At 37.6% G+C, this 21653-nt stretch overlaps 1 protein-coding gene across 3 annotated transcripts in view; it reads right to left on the reverse strand.

Annotated features, from left to right (window-relative positions):
- Window positions 1-3165: 3165 nt before the first annotated feature.
- The window catches only part of LOC135211046 (uncharacterized), a 33779-nt gene continuing 15291 nt past the window's right edge, over window positions 3166-21653 (reverse strand). For all 3 annotated transcript variants that reach the window (XM_064244100.1, XM_064244101.1, XM_064244102.1), the window contains 10 exons: window positions 20165-20294; window positions 16487-16571; window positions 15350-15492; window positions 12578-12721; window positions 11411-11546; window positions 10324-10562; window positions 9456-9564; window positions 8850-8999; window positions 7038-7170; window positions 3166-5696 (listed from right to left, as the gene is read on the reverse strand). In XM_064244100.1, coding sequence (XP_064100170.1) covers window positions 5426-5696; window positions 7038-7170; window positions 8850-8999; window positions 9456-9564; window positions 10324-10562; window positions 11411-11546; window positions 12578-12721; window positions 15350-15492; window positions 16487-16571; window positions 20165-20294 — 1540 coding nt within the window. In that variant the 3' untranslated portion in view covers window positions 3166-5425. The remainder of the gene's footprint in view (window positions 5697-7037; window positions 7171-8849; window positions 9000-9455; window positions 9565-10323; window positions 10563-11410; window positions 11547-12577; window positions 12722-15349; window positions 15493-16486; window positions 16572-20164; window positions 20295-21653) is intronic.

Here is a 21653-nt window from a genome sequence, read left to right on the forward strand (position 1 = left end):
GCGACTCCTTGTTATTTTTTTATTTATTTACTCTTCAAACAGTTGTATCTAAACGTATCAAACGACTCCTTTATATTTTTTATGTTCACTTTTCAAACAATTGCATCCAAATGTATCACACGACTCCATTGTATTTTTTATTTACTCACTTTCCAAACAGCTGCATATGAAACCCATGAAACTCCTGAAGTTCTTTCGTCGAATTCCTTGGACGTAAGAATCTGCCGATGTCTGTCCTTGAGAGACGCAGGACTTCGAACTTCACAAAGTTTGCTCCGAGGGAAGTTGGAAGTGGTTTTTCAGATTCCGTTCAATTTTTTTAGACTTCGACGGTCAAACCCACTTTCCCCCTCTGCTACATGAGGGGTGTTCTGTAAGTGTATGTTTGTGTGTGTAAGAGTATCTAACATTTTCATTTCGTATGCTACATGAGGAGGTTTCTGTGTGAGTGTGTATGCGTGTGTATTTGTGTGTGTGAGTGTATCTAACATTTTCATTTCTAATGCCACATGAGGAGGCTTGTGTGTGAATGTGTGTGTATGTTTGTGTGTGAGTGTATCTTACAATTTAATTCCCTCTGCTACATGAGGAGGCTTCTGTGTGTGTGTGTGTGTGTATAAATATATGTGTGTAGATATAGCTTACAGTTTAATTCCCTCTACTACACAAGGGGGTTTCTCTGTAAGCATGTGTGTGTGTTTGTGTGTAAGTTTATCTAACCAAACAACTCCCTCTTCTACATGAGGAGTTTTCTATGTGAGTGTCTGTGGCTGTAAATGTGTAAGTGTATTTAACACTTTATTTACCTGGGCTACATGAGGAGGGTTCTGTGTCTGTGTATGTGTGTGTACATGTGTAAGTGTATTTAACTTCCTTGCTCATTGGGAAGGTACAGATTACAGAATATCTTGTACCCTGTTTCATACAGGCGTGCATATCTATAGGTCTCTTAACTGTAATAATACTTTATTGGTTTGATAACTTCATAGCATACTGAGGAGGTATGTTCACTCTCCTTTCTCCCACACCATCGCCTTTTCATAACAACTTCTTCAACCAGGGGAACTTGAGCACTTCTCGCTTTTGTCGCTACATATGGCTCCTGTCAGTCCTTTATACGACGATTTCTAAGCGGTTCCAGTGACCAGCAGCAGCAGCAGCCTGGGTGATTTTCGAGCCTAATAATGCCAGTCGTTTTCCCAGGGTGGAAACTTTCCCCAACACGCCAACTCCTTCAGGAAGTTATGGGAAAATTTTGCTGCTGGTTTTGAAGGTTCTGTATCGCGTAGTTTGCTAGTGGTATAATCCCGCTTTCCTTTTTAGCAGAAAGTGATCTGCATACTTCGGTGGAGGTGAAGGAATTCAGCTTTTACTTTTGCTGTACCACCTTCATTCTCTCTTTCTTCCATCTTACTTGCTACCCATTTTGAACTCTTTGTATGTGTGTTCGTGTGTATGTTATATTTTACATCTTACGATTTGTGGGTGTATGTATAGGCCTACGAATACTATGTCTAATGAGGAAAAAGAAGGAAAGAGAGAGAGAGAGAGAGAGTTAGAGAGAGAGAGAGAGAGCTGAAGACGACGAGTTTTGGATTCATGAGTGTCAAGTATGCATACTTTTGCAATGACTGTTCATGAGAGAGAGAGAGAGAGAGAGAGAGAGAGAGAGAGAGAGAGAGAGAGAGAGAGAGTCTTGCAATGACTTCATAAAAGAGAGAGAGAGAGAGAGAGAGAGAGAGAGTCTTGCAATGACTTATAAAAGAGAGAGAGAGAGAGAGAGAGAGAGAGAGAGAGAGAGAGAGAGTCTTGCAATGACTGTTCACAAGAGAGAGAGAGAGAGAGAGAGAGAAAGAGTCTTGCAATGACTTCATAAAAGAGAGAGAGAGAGAGAGAGAGAGAGAGTCTTGCAATGACTGTTCATAAGAACGAGAGAGAGGAAGAGAGGGAGGAAAAATTGCGAGATCACTCTTGCAATGATTGTTCATAAGAGAGAGAGAGAGAGAGAGAGAGAGAGAGAGAGGAGAGGAGGAAGAGGAAAAATTGAGGGATCTGAAACAAGAGCGTCCATACCCTGGACGAGCCATTTCGCCAATTCCAGTTTTCCAGGAAAGTGATGCAACTCTGGTCAATTTCCGCCCAATGTTCTGTTGCAGTATTGGATGTTCCAGCCGGTTGCTGACGGTGCATTTCCAGGGAAACGGAACTGAGTCGTGTTTATGCCCTGCTGCGACTTCGATGGGTCGAATATCCCCCCCTCCCCCTCCCCACTTATCCTTAGGTCATGAGGGGGTGAGGGTTGGGGGGGGGGGCAGATGATCGAAGGTTGTCACGTATTCCTTCAGAGGATGTCGTGTAATTGGAACTTTTAAAAGTTCCAGCGATTCATTGCTACCCTAATGTTATTCCCCTTGCATTTTATTACATTTTTATCTATTTATTCGTTTATTAAACTATTTTCTATTATTACTATAACTAAGATTCTCTTCTTTCTCTATTTCTCTTTGACTTCTCTTGAATTTCAAGTCAGTGGTCCCTTTTGTAAGCTTGTTCCATATGAATAGGGTTCATCCTCTGAATAATAATAATAATAATAATAATAATAATAATAATAATAATAATAATAATAATAATAATAATAATAATAATAACAATATTCTTTGGAAGCTTGAATTTCATGTCAATGGTCCCTTTTGTAAGCTTGTTCCATATGAATAGGGTTCATCCTCTGAATAATAATAATAATAATAATAATAATAATAATAATAATAATAATAATAATAATAAGAACTCATTGTTCATTGGTCGTCTTCCAGAGTATGGATTTTTCCAGTAGGCTATTCAGATTTTAGGCTGAACGAACGATTAAATGTAAATGAAATTAATAAAACAATACACCCCATTAACACTTTCCATCAAGAAACCTGACATTAGTATTACAATGAAATTCCAAATGTTTATTCGAAGAGCACATTCATTCCTACAGTATGCTGGCTTCTCCTGGCCTCCAGGTGTATCGACTTTATTTCCTATTCCCTCATGTTTATTTATTTATCACCTTTTCCTTTAACATACTCCACTGATTTTCCTTTGGAAGAACCTCGTGGGTTTATAGTCTATTGACTCTGTCTGAAAGGGTTGTCAACTAAAGATTCAAAGAAAAAACGAAATGAAGGAATTTTAATCGATTAAATCATACATATTACTTTACTCTATGTAAGATTGCCAGTCTATGATAAGTAAATGACATTAACAACCTATTGTACTGAAAAAAATTCAATCATCAAACTTCTCTTGGAACCAGAAGTTGAATACAATTTGCACTTCTGGTCTATACAAATGTGTTTTAAAAGTAGCAAAGTTCCCAGTGAGAAATTGGCTGGAATTTCTTCTGTTTAAGTGTTTTATCATAAACACGACTTGACCAATTTCATCATCATGATGCCTCATTAACGTGGGTCTAATTCTAGATGACGTCATTCAGTTTGTCATTGGTTGCTGTAAATGAAGTCAGTCGATAGGTAGCCTAATGATTTTTACATGATAAAAGTAATGTGGGAACATTCCTTAAAAGCAGTACACACCACGTAATCAGGTCATGGGTTAAACAGGGAAGTTTGCCAAAAACCACAGCCCAGGATGCGTGTGACCCTTAGCTAAGCACAAACAGAAACACACAACAACAACCTAATTCAATGGGAAACCTACTTTGGCTCTCATGGGATGATGTGTCTTAGCCTAGATATGAAGTGTTCCTTCGTCCACATGTATCTTTTGCTAGGTTTGCTCGCCTGTGGATTTGTAAACCAATCTGTAACAATCCCTTCCTCTTCTCCTATCGTCTCGTATAGACATTCAAGTCTTTTCTGCAAAGCTATCTCAAGATGTAACACTGAAAATATAAGTATTTTTGTTACCTCTGTGTTTCCACGACATAACCTCCATTCAACATGAATATAGAATGAATTCAGAAAATATCTTCCTAGGTGGATCGAGAGAGAGAGAGAGAGAGAGAGAGAGAGGACTCTGTGAACCTTTCTCCTAACACAACGCTATCCGCTTAACCGATCAAAAGTACCCACGTAGGCCTGGTTGTATTCAGGTGCTATCACAAATATTTCATTGGTCTCTGTAGATGATGGCAGTCGGTTTTTCATTGGCCCCTGTAGATGATGGCAGTCGATTTTTCATTGGTCTCTGTAGATGATGGCAGTCGGTTTTTCATTGGCTCCTGTAGATGATGGCAGTCGGTTTTTCATTGGTCTCTGTAGATGATGGCAGTCGGTTTTTCATTTGTCTTTGTAGGTGACGTCATTCAGCGTGTCATTGGTTTCTGCAAATGAAGTCAGTCAATATTTCATTGGTCTCTGTAGGTGACGTCATTCAGTTTGTCATTGTTTTCTGTAAATGAAGTAAGTCACTTTTTCATTGTTCTCTGTAGCTGCCCTCAGTTAATTTTTTCAGTGGAGAAATTTTGAGTGACAATCACAAAACTTTCTTTTTTATTATCTTCAATTCATCTGCATCTGTAAAGAACAGTTATTCAATCATCACAGCTTCGTGGAAACTGAAGGACTGACGAACTACAGTGTTCTGTCCTTCAGACAAAAATACAAGTATCACAATATCAACGTAATCTGTAGTCTTGTCCATCTTTTCAATGTGGGCACTAGAGTACCTTTTTTTCTAGGGGGGGGGGGGGGGGGGTGGGGGCATTTTCTGTTCTTCATGATTTTCCCTTTCGTTCACAGCGATAATTTACCCGAATTCACGATTCGAAAAGGAATGAAAGTCTATAAGAAAAATCGTAATTAAAGAAGTTATTTCTGAACGAAATAGTTTCAGTGCATTTACTCATTTTCACAATTTTAATCAAGATTCTAAAAGAAAAGATACCTTTGCAGCTGACGAATAATTCATGGAACGAAAGCCATTGGTTTGAGGACAAACTTCCTCTCAAAAAGAATCATGGCCGCTGATCTTCATCATAAGGGAAAGATGCGTCACATGTTGCACTTCAAACTCACTTAAATCTATGGTCTATTAAATGCGAATAAGTGTCTTTGGATACAGAAATAGATTGACTTGCAAGTAACAAAGTTAAGTAGCATCAAAGTGCATTTCACAGCCTCTAATCTCAGCTTAAAGTTCCATGTTGAGTTTCCAGCCTTGTGTCTTTCGTGTTATGTCTCGGTAGTAACAGTGGGTATTTATCAGTCATTCACATCACTCTGCTCTCAATACGCTTATCTTTTCTGGCCCTCTTTCGTGTGTAGTGCACGAATTCATAGTTCCACTTTTGGCACTTCTTGAGTTAGAAAAACAAGGAACTTGATCCACAGGGCAGGAAGTGCCAAGCGACACAGAACAGGCTCAGGCTCTTGCCAATTTTGACCATTTTCCGAGCGCCACCACCAACTCCCCCTCACCAGATGAGGTCGTATATAGCGTTCCTCCTGCGCATATCCGCCCTCGTGGGAACTGGGGGCAGGGGCGCCTCGTTTCCCATAGGGACCTGGTGGTGATGGCTGAGCCACTCAGACGTCCTGTCGGAGGGGGAGCCATGGGCCATATCCGGATGAGGGGATGTTCCCGGTTCAGGATGCTGCTGGTTGCTGCTTTCGACGTCCTGGCTGTTCAGGTCGATGCTGTGCATATCGGCTCCGTCGCTCTTGAAGCTCGTCGTCGAGACCGCACTGAAAGCAAATTTACAAATGAGTGACACCATCTGGCAGCAGTTTTGGTCAAACTGATAAGACTGCCAACTCGCAGCCTGTGGTTCGGTAATCACCAGTTAATGTACAATATATGCGCTGTGTTTAGTACCAGCCCCTTAGGAATGAATGGAAGAACATAAACAAGAGGTAATAGATACCATAAACAAAATAAAAACAAAAATAAAACATTAAAAGTAAAAACCAAGTAAAGGTAGTATTTCTACCTGGTTCGGTAATAACCAGTTCATGAGCAATATAAGCGTTGTGTTTAATACCAGTCTCTTGGGAATGAATGGAAGAACATAAACAAAAGACAGTAAATATCATAAACAAAATATAAACACATGAAAATAAAATAAACAAAGGCAGTTTTCTGTCGGTGACTGACGGGAACCAGTACTCTTTAGTTTTACCGTAGTTTTTCGTCTTTCTGATGTATAATAAAGCTTTTAGGTGAAACCACGCTAAAAATAAATAAACATAAGTACTGTAAATAAACATAACTACTGACAGATCCTTTAACAACGAGTATAAGTCGTTTCATTTTGGATCTGTTTCAACTGGCGGCGTTAGTCTAGGTTAAGAATGTAAGGTCAATCATTCATAAAGCCTTTCGATGACAAGAGATAACGAAAACAGCCGTAAATTGTGAAGATTACAGAGTTGCCAATATCTTTATTTGTCAAGCTTCCGAAAAAAAAAAATCTACTTTTTGCTTCATCATGGCACCTCAATAAACGGTAAATAAGTCATGGCTGTCTTTTAAGGCTCACAAGCTTGTGCAAATCAAGGATCTATATCAGTGGTTCTTAACCTGGGGTTCCTTGGGTTCTTAATCTGTGGTTCTTAACCTAGGGTTCTAACCTGGGGTTCTTAAACTGGGGTTCTTAACCTGTGGTTCTTAACTTGGGGGCGTCAGCCAATTCCAGGGGAAGACACGAGCCCTAGGGAAAAATTAAATATTTATCGAATTATATTTGTTATTCTCTTAACAAAATTGAGGAACTAATATTCAGAAGTTTATGAAAAAAAAGGCAAAAGTATCGCCTTATATTTTAGTTTCCTACAGCCTACTACTCTAGCTAGATTCGTTGGACTTTCCATGTTTATTAATTATTTTCCTCCTTCCCTATCCCTCGAAACCACATCTCTTTCTCGTTCCCCCCCCCCCCCCCCCTTTAAATTAGGAGAGAATTTTACTCATATTCAAGGAGGGCGCCTGGAGGGAAGGGCCAACTCTTAGAGGGGGGCGTGGTAATCAACAGTTTAGGCGCCACTGATCTATATCGCCAAGAGAGAGAGAAAGGAAAAATGCCCTACCTTTTGCAGTCTTGGCTGCTTCCCACTACGCTGTAGACGTCTGCGCCTTCTTCGTCAATGACGCTGCGCATGTCCACAGAGAGGTCCTCATCTATCGTCCTGGTCGAGAGTGACCTCGACCTCCGTCTGGAGACTGATCAATCAACGCTTTTTAAGTTTTCGGATTCATAAAAGCAGTTACTTACAGTTACCTATTCCTTAAAAAACTAGATTATCAAACATCCAGGCAGAACGTGCGTTCCAAATTGGTGTACTTTGCGTTACTTAACAGCTACTTATTCCATGAAAACCCAAGAATATCAGAAGTTCTGGCAGAATGTTGTTTTGGTTTCAGATGGTAAACTTTGAGATACGTGGGATTACCACATAGGCCTAAAGCTAGCCAAAGATTTTATAACCTGCATTGTGAGTGAAAAAACTTAGTCTAGAAATATCATGTATTATGTAGACGATACTGCGTCCCTACAAAGGTTATCACGAAAGGAAGTCGGCAGCACACCCTTTATTAAATAACTATAGAAAAGCAATTATATAAAGCCTTTAAAATACTTTTATACATGATAGGTTTATCAAAAAAAAAATAATAATTTCTCTTATTATTCTCTTAAGGATTTTCTGTTTCATTGAATTTGTTCTTGATATTTTTAACTCTGTGACAAGGAAATGAGTGTCAGAATTCATTGCTGGAAAAACTAAGAGTAACAAAATTAGTACGAGAATTTAAATAAGCTGTTTAGTACAAGGAGCGTCGAAGAAAGGAAATATTTGCTGTAGAACATCTACTACATACAATAGGTGACATCCACAAAGAGTTGAAGCATCTTATGAAAAGAATGGATAAATACACGAGTCTAAATCCAGCCAGGAGATGAGGTGAAAAGGGGTGACTTGAACCAAGTGCGTTTGTGTACATCTACACCTCATCAGGATACAAACACTTGTGTGTGTTTCTACACCTCATCAGGGTACATGCACTTTTATGTATATTTCTACACCCCATCAGGATACAAGAAATTTTGTGTTTCTACACCGCATCAGGGTACAAGCAATTTTATGTATATTTCTACACCTCATCAGGATACAAGCAATTTTGTGAGTTTCTACACCTCATCAGGGTACAAACACTTTTATGTATATTTCTATACCTCATCAGGATATAAGCAATTTTATGTATATTTCTACACCTCATCAGGATATAAGCAATTTTATGTATATTTCTACACCTCATCAGAATACAAGCAATTTTGTGTTTCTACACCTCATCAGTGTTCAAGCACTTTTGAGTATTTCTACACCTCATCAGTTGTCACATTTTTGTGTATTTCTACGCCTCATCAGGGTTGATACCCTGATGAAGTGTAGAGATACACTAAAGCACTTAGCTCAGGCCATATCCCCTCACCCTCCTGGCTGGACGCAGATATAGCTATCACGCGCCTTCAGTGATCTGATAGAATACGAGAGTACAGTTGCCCCCCGTATTCGCGTTCTCCGTATTCGCGGACTCATACATTCGCTGATTTCTTCCGAGAACATTTCCCCGCATTATTCCCGGAAAGTTCGCCCATTTGCGGTATTTTTTTACGAGAAATATCCAGACATTCCTGTTTTTTTTATCAAATTCATCATAAAATGCACTTTTTGTGATAAATCTATTATAAAACCAAGTATAAAAATGTTTAGTGGGTTTGTCTTGAGTTTTAACTAGCAAAATAGGCTGTTTTCAGCGTTTTTATGGGGGTTCCAACTATTCACGGGGGTCTGGTATGCATCCCCCGCAAATACAGGGGACCAGCGTATTATCATCATTACCTGCCGTTTTGAAAGTCTGGAAGGATATCGCGCTCTTGAAGCTTAGCCCGGAGCGGGCGCTCTTGAAGCTCATTCTAACAGCGTGCCCTCTTGGGGCAGGGGTGTCCCTGGGGGATCCGGCTCCATTGGACACATATGGTGGTCGGAAGTCTGAAATAATAGGAATGCATTGCCTTTATGTATATATATGATAACAGAAACTCATTGAAGCAATGTAGCCCCAGAAAGCTTGTAACTTTTCCTGAATGAATATCTAGGCTAGATGCCATGCAGTTTTAAATGAGGTCCTGCTATTTATCGTACTAATGCACAGATCAATTGTGTAAGTGGCCAAGTTCAGCATATATACTATAGTATATACTGTGTGTATTTTCTTTCTTGTCCATAAGCCTCTTCCAGTTTCTGTATAGTACGTATATCAGTACACATAAATACTATGTATTAAACATTCTTAAACTCACTCCATTCGAAACTGCTTTTCCAATTGCTTTCAAAACATTCAAAATACTTTCTTTTTCCTTTTTTTTTTTGGTTTCTGATAAACTCTCTCTCTCTCTCTCTCTCTCTCTCTCTCTCTCTCTCTCTCTCTCTCTCTCTCTCTCTCACCTGGGCGCTCATCCCAAGGCTGCGACTTTGCCGTCACACAACACATGTAAAAAAGGGACGATAGTACAATCCATATTCCAGGGAACAGCCATATAGTCCACCAGAGGTCCTGAAAGAAAGATAATGATTAAGAAATGTTTTCTGGACGTTTGTCCTCTTCTTCTTCTTCTTCTTCTTAGCTTAGTCCTTTCTATCTCAAGTTCTCCCTAATGCCTCATTCCATAGTGGTAGGTTCTGGCATACTATTACGTTTTTTCACAGTCCTGTCGCCAACCCTCCCTATCTATCCGGGCTTGGGACCGGCGCTGATTTAATAATCAGTAATCTCCCCTGAATATATTCAATGATCAGTATTCTCCCCTAAGTAAATTTATTAATCGATATTTTCGCTTAAATACATTGATAATCAGTATCCTCCCCCGAATATATTCCATGATCAGCATTCTCCCTTAAGTAAATCTATTAATCGATATTTTCCCTTAAATACATTGAATAATCAGTATTCTCCCCTGAATATATTCAATGATCAGTATTCTCCCCTAAGTAAATTTATTATACATTGAATAATCAGTATCCTCCCCCGAATATATTCCATGATCAGCATTCTCCCTTAAGTAAATCTATTAATCGATATTTTCCCTTAAATACATTGAATAACCAGTATTCTCCCCTTAATATATTCAATGATCAGTATTCTCCCCTAAGTAAATTTATTAATCGATATTTTCGCTTAAATACATTGATAATCAGTATTCTCCCCTGAATATATTGAATGGTCAGCATTCTCCCCTTAATATATTCAACTAAGAGTCTTTTCCCTTAATGGTACTTTGTGTTCTGTGGGGAGAAATAATGAACAAAAACTTACCGTAAACGCTGCGACCCATATTGGAGGGAAGATAGACATTAACGCCCCAATAATGTTTACGTAGCTTAGTAGACGTGGCATCGTCCAGGGACCCAGATCTTCCAGATTCAGTCTACAGGATATCCTGGTAAGCCCCATTCCGGTTGCCAGCAGACCGACTGCGATTCCAACCAAAGTCCCGAAATCTGTGAGACCCTCTGTGGCCATGACTGCAATGGCCACCAGCATCAAGTTGCTCCCTGCAGATCGCGGGGTACCGAATCAGGAAATAAAACTTAATGGCGATGGAAGTCTTATAGCCTGCAGAGGAGAGAGAGAGAGAGAGAGAGAGAGAGAGAGAGAGAGAGAGAGAGAGAGAGAGAGAAAGTCTTCGAGATCCTCGCCACTTTCAACAACACTGGACTCATTGATCATGCGTCGTAAAATTGCCGAAATCAAGATGTTTGATAAAATCTGGATGGATCTTCTTTGGGGATATGAAATTGTCTTAGAAAAGATTAAATGTCTCCTTTCTATCGTATCTTGGTGGTCGTTAATGTCTAGAAACACTTACCAGATATCGAAGAAAAGTGTGCAAACAAGTAGAGAAAGGACACACTCACTTTTCCCTGTGAAGTTTAAATGCAGATTTTCAAAAGGAAACTCATCACTTAGGAATGAGAATTATTAAGAGCTATAATCACATCAACATTTAATTATACAAGTCGTGTCTACAGTGCTCAACCTTTTTGAATGATTAATCGGCTATTTTTTTCTGTAGAATCCAGAAGGGAGTTGTTAATAAATTTTGCTATTTACATAGTATTTTCCTGCATTGGTTTCTCATTTGTTAAAGTAATTTCACATGAATAAGGACAATTTTGACTCCAGTTTTCCAGGAATAATTTGTCAAATAAATATTCTCTCTCTCTCCTGGGGTCAGTCACTTAATGCTTCTCTCTCTCTCTCTCTCTCTCTCTCTCTCTCTCTCTCTCTCTCTCTCTCTACTGACTATATTAATTAGTAATTGAATAATAGTTTATTTGGCTGTAAGATGCTACACAAAGTTTCAGTGAATTTACTCAAAGACTTTAATTAAAGAGCTTACCAACAGCAACAGAAATCCGTCTTCTGTTGAGGATCGTCAGTGGTCCTCCCTTTCCACTGAATACTGTAGATATCACAGCTCCCACCCTCACCACAGTTGACACGACCAAAATCACGAGCACTAACACCAGTCCAGACTAGAAGACGAAGAGGTTTAAGAGACTTTTAACTACTATTTCTGTTTGCCGAAAAAGAATATAACTTAGGCTACCTTACACTATCTTCATTTGTCAAAATTAATTGTAATTCAAGCTATTTTACACTTTTTTGTGTTTGTCAAAAGTATTTGTAATTCAAGCTACTCTGCACTTTTCTGTTAGTCAAAAGTAACTGTAAAGCAGCTACTTTTACATTTTCTGTATTTGTGAAAAGTAATTGTAATTCAGGCTACTTTACACTTTTCTGTGTTTGTCAAAAGTAATTGTAAATCATGCTACTTTACAGTTTCTGTGGTTGTCAAAAGTAATTGTAATTCAGGCTACTTTTACACTTTTCTGTATTCGTCAAAAGTAATTGTAATGTAGGCTACTTTACAGTTTCTGTGTTTGTCAAAAATAAATGTAATGCAGGCTACTTTTACACTTTCTGTACTTGTCAAAAGTAATTGTAATTCAGGCTACTTTTAAACTTTTCTGTGTTCGTCAAAAGTAATTGTAATTCAGGTTACTTTGCACTTTCTATGTTCGTCAAAAGTAATTGTAAATTATGTTACTTTACAGTTTCTGTGTTTGTCAAAAGTATTTGTAATTCAAGATAATTTATACATTCAGTACTTGTCAAAAGTAATTGTAATTCAGGCTACTTTTACACTTTTCTGTGTTCGTCAAAAGTCATATTAATTCAGGCTACTTTACAAGAAACTGGAGGTAACTTAGATTTCTGTAGTTGTCAAGCGTAACTGTAATTCAGGCTACTTTTCTTAAAGCTAGAGTTCTGATATCACAATCCCTTTTCGTTTAAGTTTGCACAGACACATAAATCATTTTCTTGATTTTCCTTCCGTTAATGATAATTAACTCCAGCTGCATCAGGTAAATAAGTTCAATGGCTTCTGAAAAACGCAGAAATCGAAGTTATTTAAGAGAAGAAGAAGAAGAAGAAGAAGAAGAAGAAGAAGAAGAAGAAGAAATACTAATCCCAATAAAGCGTTATCAGGTATAGAACTCACGGTCGATGGCTTGTCCAGAGCTGTATACGTGAGGCAGAATGGAAGACCAATTAACGCTGTCTGGAGGGTGAAGATGTTGGCAATGTAGACCAAAATGCAAACTCGCGTTCCAGGGCTGCTATAAACTTGGAATGTCCCGATTCTCTGCGCAGAGAATGAATTCCAGAATATTTCAGATCATTTCAGGCCTTCGTTGTATGCTCAAGGTTACAGGGAAAAGGGCAGGGAATATCTGATGAAATTTGTTGATCACAGAATGAATCTTTTTGTCAATTTGTTAGTTTACTTCAGATCATTTCAGGTCTTCGTTGTATCCTCAAGGTTACAGAAAAAGGGCAGGAAATGTCTGGTGAATTTTGTTGATCGCAGAATTAATCTGTTTCATCAATTTGTTAATTTACCATTTTTCCAATAAGCGTGATCTCTTGTTCTTTGTATTTCCCTTGACCTCATCTTACTTATTCCTAATGAATTTAACTGTGTTAGTTTCGCTTGGTCTCAATGCTTTTTTTATTATTATTATTTTTAGTGGGTTGTAGGCTACTACAAGAATGAAGGAATTTTGAAAATTCCAGAGAGCATTTTAAACTATCATAGGAATTACTGACCAGGACGAACGTTCTCTACACACAAATCAATCATTCAGCATTTTCAAAGCTTTTCCGTAGATATTTATTCGTTTTCATCATAACGTACCTTTGTTTATCAATCACGGGATCGAAGATAGTATATTGTAGCAGACCTTACGAGTGTCAATGTGAAAATCAAATTGAAAAATGCTTATTTATTACTATTAGTATTATCATTCAGATCATTAACCCTATTCATATGGAACAAACCCACCAAAGGGGCCACTGACTTGAAATTCAAGCTTCCGAAGAATGTGGCGCTGATTTGAAAGAAGTAAAAAAAATGAAAGAAAGCTAATAGGGAATACAGAAAGAAGAGATCAGGTATTAGAAAAGAGAGAAAATAAATTGATAAATTGAAAAAATAATGCATAAAGATTCAAGTCAGTTGCTGAGATACAAGGGGAGTTGCTGATGGGTTTGTATAGCATTGGATCTTCGACATTCTAAGTCCAGAGATGTGAGGGTTCTTAAAGCATAGATACTAACCTACTCCTACTTTTAAAAATATACACACACACACACACACACACATATATATATATATATATATATATATATATATATATACATCTATACATATATATTAATATGCTTACGGCAAAATGTGGATAATTGCCAAATGTGTACATTTTGCAATTAATTTTGCCTATTGTGTACAATTTGCAGCGCTTGGTGCCTGCAAATTGTACACAATAGGCAAAATTATTTGCAAAATGTACACATTTGGCAATTATCCACATTTTTGCGTAACATACATATAATATATATATATACTATTGTATATATATATATATATATATATATATATATATATATATATATAAATTATATACATATATGTATATTATATAAAGTTAATGACCTCTCGACGCACTTTAATACGCTTTCGAAAAGAATATAACGTCGCTTTGAAAATGACGTCTCCCGTCATAATCATTTGAGCGTATTGATGGAGTGCGCATGGCCTGTTATTCATCAGGTGTCATTTGCCAGAAAAATTGGGAATGAATTCCACTTACTGCGGATGACTACCCATCATTATTAATGACTCGGTAATCTGCTGCATTAAAATGATTGGCTCTTGATAATTATATCAACTTTAATTGGTCGCCGTTATCGATTCGTCCAGACCTGGAATTATATTATTAATAATAGCCAAGCCTTGCAATTGAACGTTATCATGTGGCAATATTTGTTTCGTGGGATGGGCAGTTGTGATGGTTTTATAAGTATGTGGTAAATATATAATATATATATATATATATATATATATATATATATATATATATATATATATATATATATATATATATACATATATATCAGATATATATATGTGTGTGTATATATATTTTATTTCTATATATATATATATATATATATATATATATATATATATATATATATATATATATAGACTGGTTGAATACTAACCGGGTTTTTCTCTGAACATTTTCAGTCCAAAACGTTGGCAAAATAAATTTTAAAAAAACAATTTTGCCCTGATGGTAAGTATAAACACGTAGAACCGCATTCTTCATATGTTTGAAAACTGTTAGGGATTATTATTGCACATTTTGAAATCCCAAGACGTTTCCAGCATAAAAACAAGAATAATTATTGACGTATTGGAACGAAGAGGAATTTAATGTCTTGTTTACATGACACTTCCTACGGCATTCGTAAACCCTACATTGGTTGGCTTCATATTTTCACTCGTTGATGATTTTTGAGTCAAATCTTTGTAATTAAAGTTTACTGGACTTTGTAGGTCACCTTTATAGACAGAAACATTCATTTAGATTTAGATCCCTTCAGGAGAACTTAATCCACAGATGTTTTCAATGAAAACGGAATAACGTAAAATCATTTAAAAAGGGAACAAAAATATTAGAGCATGAGCATACCAGCTGGTCTTCACAGAATGGTGCTCAGTAATTGAACAGTGAATAAAACCTGTATGGTAGAGCAAGATACTGAAGTTATTCAAATCGTGGTATTTCAGTAAGAAGACACAAATTGTATGAAAGAACAAGATACAGACATCACCCACCCTGATTACGAATATTCAGATACAAACAAATTAACATTGTGCTCACAAAAGGGGACTATACACCTCCTTTTGCCAGGCTCAACAAACCTTCCCAGCCTGATCCGTGTTTCCGGGCACCATCATGCACAGGGGCACGAGGGGCACCGTCAGTGACCCCAACAAGTAAGTAGAGACGTACCACTGACCAAGGCTTCCCAGTCCAGCGCCCACGCATGATCCTATGGGAGGGCCTGACGAAGGAAAGAGTTACCTTAAAGAAGGATGTTTGTAAGGATACAAATACTTTGGTTTTGTTTAATTTTTTTCCTTAAATTTTATTATTATTATTATTATTATTATTATTATTATTATTATTATTATTATTATTATTATTATTATTATTATAATGAAGATTCAATACATTACTACACTAATGCTATTCTCCTTGCAATTTAATATATTTTTATCGATTTATTAGTTTATTTATCTAGTTTTCTTTCTTTTTTTAATAACTTACTTTCTCCAACTTCTTCCTAATGAACACCTTAGTATAATTTGGAAGCTTGGATTTCAAGTCTGTGGCCCCTTTGGTGGTGGGCTTGTTCTATATGAATAGGGTTCTCCATCTTCTGAATAATAATAATTAATAATAATAATAATAATAATAATAAAATAATAATAAGAATAAATAATAATAATAATAATAAAAAATAATAATAATAATAATAATAATAATAATAATTTTATTATTACATTATTATTATTATTATTATTATTATTATTATTATTATTATTATTATTATTATTATTATTATTATTAGTTATTATTATTATTATTTTAATTGGAAGGAGGCCTTCTCTGAGGGCAGTAGCATTGAATATTATAGCTGTTTTTCAACGGCATTTAATTTATATAGAATTTATATAGGTTCTATATAAATTAAATGCCGTTGAAACAGCTATATTATTATTATTATTATTATTATTATTATTATTATTATTATTATTATTATTATTATTATTATTATTATTATTATTTAATCATAAGATGAAGAACCCTATTCATATGGAGCAAGCCCACCAAAAGGGCCACTGACTTGAAATTCAAGCTTCCAAAGAATATTAAGGTGCTGATGAGGGAGGAGGAAGAGGCGGTAAAAGGGAAATACAGAAAGAAGAGTTCCTACTTATTAAATAAGAAAAAATCAATTAGAGCTTTGTTCAGGTATTAGGAAAGTGACTTACCTAAGAATACTATGGCTCCGGCAGTATTCCTCGACGACTCAGGAATCCCCTGAAGCAACCTCATGACAGCTGGGTAGCAGAAGCCCTTTTGGGATAGAATGGTGCACAGAAAAGGAATAATTTAATGATTTCCAGAACCTGAATGATTTTAAAATCTACACGGCAAGCAGTGAATTGCTAGTCAAGTGATATCATGCATACAAGCTAGATCATCACATAAGACTGAACCACTCACGCATGAACGGGAAATCAGGTTCAAGAATTCATGTCATCCACCTAGCCAGGTCAAAGTAGTCCTGCAAGGACAACTTTGACCATCTTACTCTCCACCCCCTACTAACAATTGTTTCATGGTGCAATTGCTTTGAGGTTTTCCTCCTGTTACACCTTTCCAACATTCCGACTATCAATTTCCCTTTCAGCGCTGAGTGACCTCACAAAACTCTTTATTCCATTTTATGTATTCCTAGTCGAAGTAAGATTCACGGTGGAGCGAGTTTGAATGCAGTTTAAGCCGTGCTAATGAATTGACAATGGCAATTTAAAATTCCCACTGTCTGATCTTATTTTCCTGTCGAGAGACACCAGATTTGCTGGACAGCTTCATCGAGACTCAGTAAATGTTCCTCGCTGTCGAAATTCCCAGTTCCAAAGGTCCTTTATTCCTCACACTGCTGGACTGTGGAATTGCCTCCCTGAAGATTCTGTGCCACTGGATCCTCAGCAGTTCAAGCGAAAATGCAATGCTTTAGTACTTTAATACATTATTGTCCTTGTGCTTTGATAACCTGTTTACAGTTTTATCTGTATATTTGTAAGTCTGTTAACTTATCTTTGTAATGAACACCATATTCTTTGGAAGCTTGAATTGCAAGCCAATGGCTGCTGTGAGCTTGTTCTTCGTGAGCTGAGCGTATGCATGTATGCCTGTAGTTAAAGCTACTGTGCATTTGCACGCATGAATCTGAGTATTCCATTAATCAAAAAATAAAAAGAGTCATTGAGACCAAAAAATGAGAAATTTCAGTTATTCGAAAAAATAGGGACTCAGACCCGCCCTCCCCCAATCCCCCCCCCCCCACCCCCCCCCCCCCCCCCGCGCAAAGGAAAATGAAAACAAAACGAAGAGGAGAGATGACGTTTAGCCTTAAACCGATTACAATCACGTCAAAGGGATGCAGCAACAAGCACGCTTTCATCATTGCATTTTGGACGCTGCTGCTTCTGCTGATGCTGCTTGCTGCCCTTTCATCATTCAAGCTCTGTGTGTGTGCGTGTGTTTGTGTGTGTGTGTGTGTGTGTGTGAGCAAGCAATACGCTTTAAAAGCTAAGTGATGGCTAATTTCCATTTGCTTTGATCGCGCTCTCCCGAAAATTTCGAACGAGCAGACTGCTGCTGCTGCTGCTTCTGATTGCCATTTGCCGCCGGGAGAATTAATTCCCAGCGCTGGACGTGGTTTAGTGAAACGTGAAATTAATTATTATTATTGTTATTAATCTTGGTTGATTGTAATAATAATAATAATAATAATAATAATAATAATAATAATAATAATAATAATAATAATTATTATTATTATTATTATTATTATTATTATTATTATTATTATTATTATTATTATTATATTGGTCTATCAGTCCTCTAATTCGACTGGGTGGTGTTTATAGTGTGGGGGATTCCGGGTTGCATCATGCCTTCTTAGGAGTCCATCACTTTTCTTACTATGTGCGCTGTTTCTAGAATCACACTCTTCTGCATGAGTCCTGGAGCTACGTACTTCAGCCTCTAGTTTTTCCAGATTCCTTCCCATGGTTCTTGGAATCATGCCTAGTGTTCCTATGATTTTGGGTACAATTTCCACTGGCATATCCCATATCCTTCTTATTTCTATTTTTAGGCCTTGATGCTTATCCACTTTTTCCCTTTCTTACTCTCTAACTCTGGTGTCCCATATTATTGCAACATCAATGAGTGATACTTTCTTCTTGATTTTGTCAATCCACCTCACGTCTGGTCTATCTGCACGTATCACCCTATCCGTTCTGATACCCCGTTCTGATACCATAGTCCCAGAGGATCTTTGCCTGATCGTTTTCTGTCACTCCCTCAGGTTGGTGCTCGTACCACTTATTACTGCAAGGTAGCTGATGTTTCTTGCACAGGCTCCAGTGGAGGGTTTTTGCTACTGAATCATGCCTCTTCTTGTACTGGTTCTGTGCAAGTGCCGAACACTCTTGCTATGTGGTTTATGGTTTCATTTTTCGTATTGCACTTCCTACATATGGGAGAGATGTATTTCCATCTATCGTTCTTTGAACATAACTGGTTCTTAGGGCCTGATCTTGTGCCGCTGTTATCATTCCTTCAGTTTCCTTCTTGAGCTCTCCGCTCTGTAGCCATTGCCATGTGTCATCGCTGGCTAGTTCTTTAGTCTGTCTCATGTATTGTCCGTGCATTGGTTTGTTGTGCCATTCCTCTGTTCTGTTTATCATTCTCTTGTCTCTGTATATTTCTGGGTCTTCGTCTACTTTTATCAGTCCTTCTTCCCACGCACTCTTGAGCCACTCGTCTTCACTGGTTTTCATATATTGCCCCAGTGCTGTTTTCGATGTTGACGCAGTCCTCTATGCTTAGTAGTCCTCTTCCTCCTTCCTTTCATGTTATGTATAGTCTGTCCGTATTTGCTCTTGGGTGTAGTGCTTTGTGTATTGTCACATGTTTCCTAGTTTTCTGGTCTATGCTGCGGAGTTCTGCCTTCTTCCATTCGACTATTCCTGCGCTGTATCTGACTACTGGCACTGCCCATGTGTTTATGGCTTTTATCATATTTCCGGCGTTGAGTTTTGACTTGTGTATCGCCTTGAGTCTGCATATATTCTTTCCTGATCGTGTCCTTCATCTCTTGGTGTTTTATATCCCCTCCTTCCATTATTCCCAGATATTTGTATCCAGTCTCATCTATGTGTTAGATGTTGCTCCCATCTAGTAGCTTTATCCATTCAGTCCTTGTTACTTTGCCCTTTTGTATGTTGACTAAGACATTTTTCTATTCCAAACTCCATCCTGATGTCCCTAGATACAATCCTTACGTCTGGATTAGGATATCTCTTTCCGTGATGCTCTTACCATACAGTTTGATGTCGTCCATGAACATCAGATGGTTAATTCTGTTGCCTCTTTTCTTGGGTTGGTACCCAGCACCCATCTTCTGCCGTACTTTTGTCATGGGAATCATGGCTACTACGAAGAGTAGTGGGGACAGTGAGTCCCCCTGGAAGATCCCTATCCTGACATTAACCTCTGCTAGTCTTATTCCGGAGCTTGTAAGTATTATTATTATTATTATTATTATTATTATTATTATTATTATTATTATTATTATTATTATTATTATTATTATATGAACCAAACTTATTCTTGGAAATATCCAAACTGTTCATTCATCCACTTAAAAGACGAGGTAATTCATTACTGCCAGAAAAGGTGAGGACAGAAAAAGTGTGGACAGTAAAAGTGAGGACAGGAACAAGAGCGTACAGAAAAAGTGCGGACGGACAGACAAAGCCATCTAAATGTTCTGTTTTACAGATTTAAAAGTGAGCTGGACGCAGGAGACGAAAATCGAAAACACGAATAAAAGAAACACGAATAGAAAAAAAAAACACGAGCATACGAACCTGCGCCCCCCCGAAGACGATCCTGAAGCCCACCATCACCCAAGGACCTCCTAGGGACATGGCGTGAGTCAGCAGACCGATCAGGCCTCCCACGCTAATGGAGAAGGTCAGCACAGTTTTGGCCCCTAATCTGCAAAGAGAGATGGACAGTGACGGAGGAGAGAGAGAGAGAGAGAGAGATAGAGAGAGAGAGAACGAAATGGAGTGAGAGAAAGAGGGGAGGGATGGGGGAGTGGAAGAGAGATGAAGAGTGAGTGAGTGTGAAGAGAGCGAGAAAGAGAGAAATGAAGTGAGAGGGAGAGAGACAGAGACAGAGAAAGGGGCGAGATGGTGGAGAGTGCGAGATGAAGATTGAGTGAGTGAGAAGAGAGCGAGAGAGAAATAAGGTGAGAGAAAGAGAGAGGGAGAAAGAGAGAAAAAGAGAAAGAAATGAAAAGAGAGTGAGTAAGAAGAGAGCGAGAGAGAGAAAGAAAGGGTGGCGATAGAGAGAGCGAGAGAGATATATGGAAAGAGAAAAAAGGAGCAACAGAGAGAGAGAGAGAGAGAGAGAGAGAGAGGGAGAGACGTGAGTAAAAAGAGATCTATAGTACATCTCATCTCTAACTGAAACTACAAATATCTATAACTATAAAGCTATAGTTCCTACTATACAATTGAGTACTCCAAATAGTAGTTCCATTATGAGTATCTTGGTATGTTTTCAGATAGATATAGATATTATCATTATATCTCTTGTATTGTTAAAAATAAGTTTGTTCCTATTCTTAGAAATTTCTTACAATATTCCAAGACCTCTTCTTCATATATTAGATATATTTTAGCTTTTTTAGCTTTCAGTCATAGCCTCTCATAAGCTAGAGTTATAGAAGTGAGTTGAAATTAACTCTAGATCACGAAACAACAGTGCAACAAAATTAAAAACTAAAAAAAAATCTTATGCCAGTTTTTCAAAATTTATAAACAAAACATAAAGTTGAATGACAAAGGCATAGTTCTATAGCAACAAAGTTTGATGTCCTTGGCCCTATAAATATATCATCTGGAATACAAATGACATTTCCTAATTCTCTTATCATTAAATTTTACAATAATCAAATTGTTGATCTGTCACCAAAGAGTGTGAGAAATCCCGTAGTGCCGCCAGTGTGCCTAACGCAATGAACTGTAGGCATTATTCGAAAGCTATTTACGGCGTCCCTCTGGCCACTACCTGAAGCCCCTGTCATTCTTTCTTTCTTCTGTATCTCCATATGTAATTACCTTTCTTCCATCTTACTTGCCACCTTCTCTTAACAATTGTTACAGCATTAGACTGAGAGCTGAATGACCTCATAGGACCCAGCGCTTGGCCTGTGGCCTAAAATTGTATATTTCAATTCCGAGAGTGTGAAGGGCTATTGCTTACTTTGAAAGAAATTGGTAGAAAGTGATTATTGCAAAAATATTACTTATATACTACCTGTATTCTTTCACATACAAGCACTGTCTA

This window comes from Macrobrachium nipponense, chromosome 4 (assembly GCF_015104395.2).
Source record: "Macrobrachium nipponense isolate FS-2020 chromosome 4, ASM1510439v2, whole genome shotgun sequence".
Lineage (NCBI taxonomy): Eukaryota > Metazoa > Arthropoda > Malacostraca > Decapoda > Palaemonidae > Macrobrachium > Macrobrachium nipponense.